The sequence below is a fragment of the Oratosquilla oratoria genome, chromosome 40, assembly GCF_046742065.1.
Source record: "Oratosquilla oratoria isolate Oo_2021 chromosome 40, ASM4674206v1, whole genome shotgun sequence".
Classification (NCBI taxonomy): Eukaryota; Metazoa; Arthropoda; class Malacostraca; order Stomatopoda; family Squillidae; genus Oratosquilla; species Oratosquilla oratoria.
The window spans coordinates 11,539,345-11,543,630 of record NC_134816.1 but is presented as its reverse complement, the minus strand read 5'-3'; the positions used below and the strand labels follow the sequence as shown (position 1 = coordinate 11,543,630).

The 4,286-nt window shown below is 38.4% G+C and overlaps 1 protein-coding gene across 1 annotated transcript; it reads right to left on the bottom strand.

The window, feature by feature from the left end:
* Positions 1 to 1,468: 1,468 nt before the first annotated feature.
* Positions 1,469 to 2,215, bottom strand: LOC143020427 (uncharacterized). The gene is made up of 2 exons (XM_076176845.1): positions 1,872 to 2,215; positions 1,469 to 1,769 (listed from the first exon to the last, which is right to left on the bottom strand). The coding sequence occupies exons 1-2, from the start codon at positions 2,213 to 2,215 to the stop codon at positions 1,469 to 1,471; spliced, it is 645 nt and encodes a 214-aa protein (XP_076032960.1).
* Between the last annotated feature and the right edge of the window lie 2,071 nt (positions 2,216 to 4,286).

Below are 4,286 nucleotides of genomic sequence, written 5' to 3'. Positions count from 1 at the left end.
GAACCGAACATATCACAAGCAGTATGACAAAATGGTGGTGATGGTTTGAGTCTCTCTTCTACAAGTTCGCCCATTTTTTGCCCCTCGACTTTAGGAGATATTTTCTTACAAATTACACATATATACCTCAATGATTTTATAATTCTCCGTGCTCCAGGAACTCAAAATTTCCTATGTAATTTTGAAATCGTGGTATCTACTCCCAAGTGATCTATACCATGCAGATGTAACAAATATAGATAAGTAAATCTATTAGTTGGTGGTAATAGCATATACACTTCAGAATTCCAATTTTGTTTCAGTCAATGTTTCATACGGCTACCTACAATGACTATGCCTTCATTGTTGATTGGAATTCTCTCACCCATAATTTCTCTGCGGCCTGCATATCACTACTATTAACATGGTTATCTATTGCCCTGAAAGATTTAGACTTTATTAACGCCAATACCATACTCGTTACCCTGAGTAGCTTTACATAACTACTAAATCTTTGCAACTGAATAATAGCAGCTAGATTTGGTTGTCAGACCCCACCGTAAGTGATGTTGTTAATTATAGGTGTACACTTGTTACCCTTACCCTCATCAATTCTATCTGGCAAGTCTGTTTTATCCGTTTGACTAATTGGGCAGGGTTCAAAGGAAAAAAAAAATTCTGGTTCCTTCTGCCAAGTTGATTCACCTGTCAGATGTTTAATCTCGGTTGAACGAGTCAGCATGTCGGCGGGATTGTATTTCGATGCTGTCCACCACCATTCCTTAGGATCAGACTTGCTTTGGATTTCTGCAATTCTAGTTCCAACGAAGGCTTTGAATTTATGAGAATCTTTTTGTATCTGAGCCCTCACTACTTCTGAGTCAACTATATGAATTACTCTCTCAAAGTGCCATTCTAGCTCTTGCTTAATTTTCATACGTAGTCGATATGAGAGCGTCCGCGGCATATAGCTCAATCCTTGAAATACTCATTTGCTTGGCAAGTTCCATCCTACTCTTAGCCATGATAACGGATGATCTATGTTTTCACGACTGCATAAGGAAACGGCAGTATGCAACAGCTCCATAAGCAAGTCTTGATCCATCAGAAAACAAAATTGAAATTGGGTTACCAGTCGCGTTCTCAGGTCTAATCGAGCGTTCAATCCTAAGGTTCTCGAGATTGTACAATCCTTGAAGAAATGTAGCCATCTCCCTCTATACTCCTGAACCATAGGGTCCCATCCCTCCCTGCTATCCATTATAATCTCTCTCATGAGCAACTTAGCTGCTAATAAAAATGGCTGTACCAAACCCAATGGATCGAATACTGAAACTATCTGACTAAGGACCATGCGTCTAGTAAGGTTTGGGGAAAATTTCGATTCTAATTCACATCTCAATAAATTAGGCATAGAGTGTATTTCATTTTGCTTAGGGGAAATGTTTATCCTGACAAAGTAATAAAATTGGTCGCTCTTTATGTCCTATTACATCCCCAGGACCTTTTCTGTTTCCGTTTCCAAAAACTTTATGCCCGGGAAGTCATGATTATTTACAGAACTCACCCAGTGTTTCACTACAAACCCTCCGCTAGCTAGAATATGTTCTGTTTCCTTGATAAGCTCAGTAGCCTTTATTTCATTGCTTACTGACTGTACCATGTCATCAACATAAGTGTTTCTCATTATCATTTTAGCAGCAGCTGGGTATTCACTCGCATATTTCTCCGCGGTGTGCCTTAGTGCTAATGTTGCTATTATACTGCTTGGCCTATCCCCAAATATAACCCTCGTCAAGATATAATGTTCAGGAGATTTTAACACATTAAAATCCCTCCAGATAAATCTATGTGTATGCTGGTCTTTCTCATCTAGTCAAATAGTATGGTACATCCTTGATATGTCACCCATTACAACCACTTTCTCCCATCTCATCCTTAGTAATACTCCCAACAATGAATTCAAAATGTCTGGTCCTTTCGCCCAATATGCATTTAGTTGGTGTCCCTTATAGGAAGCTGATGAATCAAACACGATTCTCATAGGTGTGGATTGGGAATTTGGCTTCATTACCTCGTGGTGATGGATGTAATGAACAGGACCAGTATACGACTCTCTTTCAGCCTTTGTAATTTTCCGTGCTATACCTTCAGCGATCATCTCATCAATCTCGTTTTGATATAATCTACAATGTTCTGAGCCACAGTTGAGCAATATTTTCTCTGTCGTTTTCATACGAGCAATGGCACTAGGATAATTGTTAGGCAGATTTACGGGATTCTTTATCTAAGAATATTTAACAACCCAAACCCTATTGACCTCATAAAATGTAAGACCCTGTTCAATCAATTCTCTAGTTTCCTTTAATGGTCATCCATCAGGTATACTCTGTCTGCAAAAACAAGGTATATTATCATGATCTGTATCGTTTCCAAACACATTATCCATGGATACCTTTAAGTCAGGTAGTTTAGACACTTCTATTTTCTGAGTGCTAATATCAAATAGAACATGGTTCATCCTAACACAAGCACTGTTGCCTCTTCCGTTCGTACCGGTTCTCATGCTACCTCTAACACAGTAGCCAAATTGGTTTTCTAACAACTGGAGGTTACCTACCGTTTTTATCACTCTAGGTAATAACTGACAACAATCTGACCCAATCAGCATATCTATCTTGCCAACTGGTCTCACTAGCAACAGTGGATTCACTTGTAGTATTCTACTTAATTCGTTAGCATCAACCTCGTACACGTTCGATGTTATCTCATCAAGACCATATGCCTTAATTTTCCAAAATTTGTCTTGCTGGTCTACCAAGGAAACGACATTACCTATTTTTATGATGGTCATCTGAACATCCTTTCCTATTAACCCTAATTTTTGTGCCATTGAGTGAGTTATAACAGTTACTTCTGATCCACTATCCCACATTGTATTTATGGGTATACCGTTGTGGTATATTGAGCTAACCATTAACAAAATCCTTGATGTTTTGTGATCATTTATATGATAAATTGTTCCATTCAGTGGTGATCTATGCAATAATGAATGGTACCACATGCCACACTTCTTGCTGTTAAAAATCACATTACAAGTCTCCCTCCTTGTACAATTCCTCGCCCGGTGTTGATTAGACAAACAGTTAAAGCATAAATTTTTACTTCTGACAATTCTAACCTTTCTCTATCACTTGATGATAAAACCATAACAATCGTGAGTATCATGGGTACTGCTCTCATGAAACCAACATCGGTATGTGGATTGACTTGAATTATCCTGTTTATATCTATTGTTATTGTTAGTTAGATTGTTAAGTACCTTAGTTATATTCAATAGTTGTCTTTCTATAATAGCCTGATTACCCTGCAAGTCTTTCACTAGTGTGTTAAGATCATTATTTTAAGATTCCGTGCTAATTATGTTTATGTTTGACCTCTGATTACCGGTGGTTCTAACAGCAGATCCCATGTACTCAATCCTACGTTTCTGGGTCAACAAATATTTCAATAACTTATCAAATTCCAGACTACATCCACTGCCATCCATCACTGCCACCCATTCTCTTTTCTGTGCAAGTGGCAAGACTCCACCATACCCAAAACGTTAGTAGAATTCATTTCTGCTTGTACTTTCCTCTTCTTCAAATCCAAATAACACCTTTCAACCGTATCTACCATCTCAATAAGTCCCTTGTCATCACCATCGGCAATCGGTTTAAGAGCACGTAAATCACCGATTATCAAATCGACGATTTTTTTTTCGTTGCCATATTTCTTATTCAGTCTATCAAACATACTCTTATAATCATTCTCTAGGCCATTGATAGAATGTAACGCTTCGCCTGACAAGCACTGTTGTAATGCATATGGGTCCTGTCCAAAAGTGGGCACAACTAGTCTTGCATAGTCATCTTTAAAACTAGTGAACTCCGTCATATTACCTGAGAAAGAAGGGGGATCAAGTCTCTTAAATGAAATCTGGGATGCAATATTTTGCACAATTTGTTTATGAGCACCCCTGATCTTTTCTGATTCGATTTTCAAGTTCACTTTTTGTATTTCCAAGTGCGATATATAACCATTTGCCTCCTCAACTAATGTTCCCTCTCCTGTTGTTCTGTACAGCAGACTTATCACTTTATCATTTAATTCTTCGACACTATTGAACGCCAGTTCAACTTCGTGATAAATACCGTCTAGCACAGCAAGGGGTGTTTCCTGGTCACGCGCCGTAGCAAAGCTGTTTAGTTTCCTGGTGAATTTGCTCTTACCAGCGGCCTGTTTCCTCTTCAATTCATCTAGCT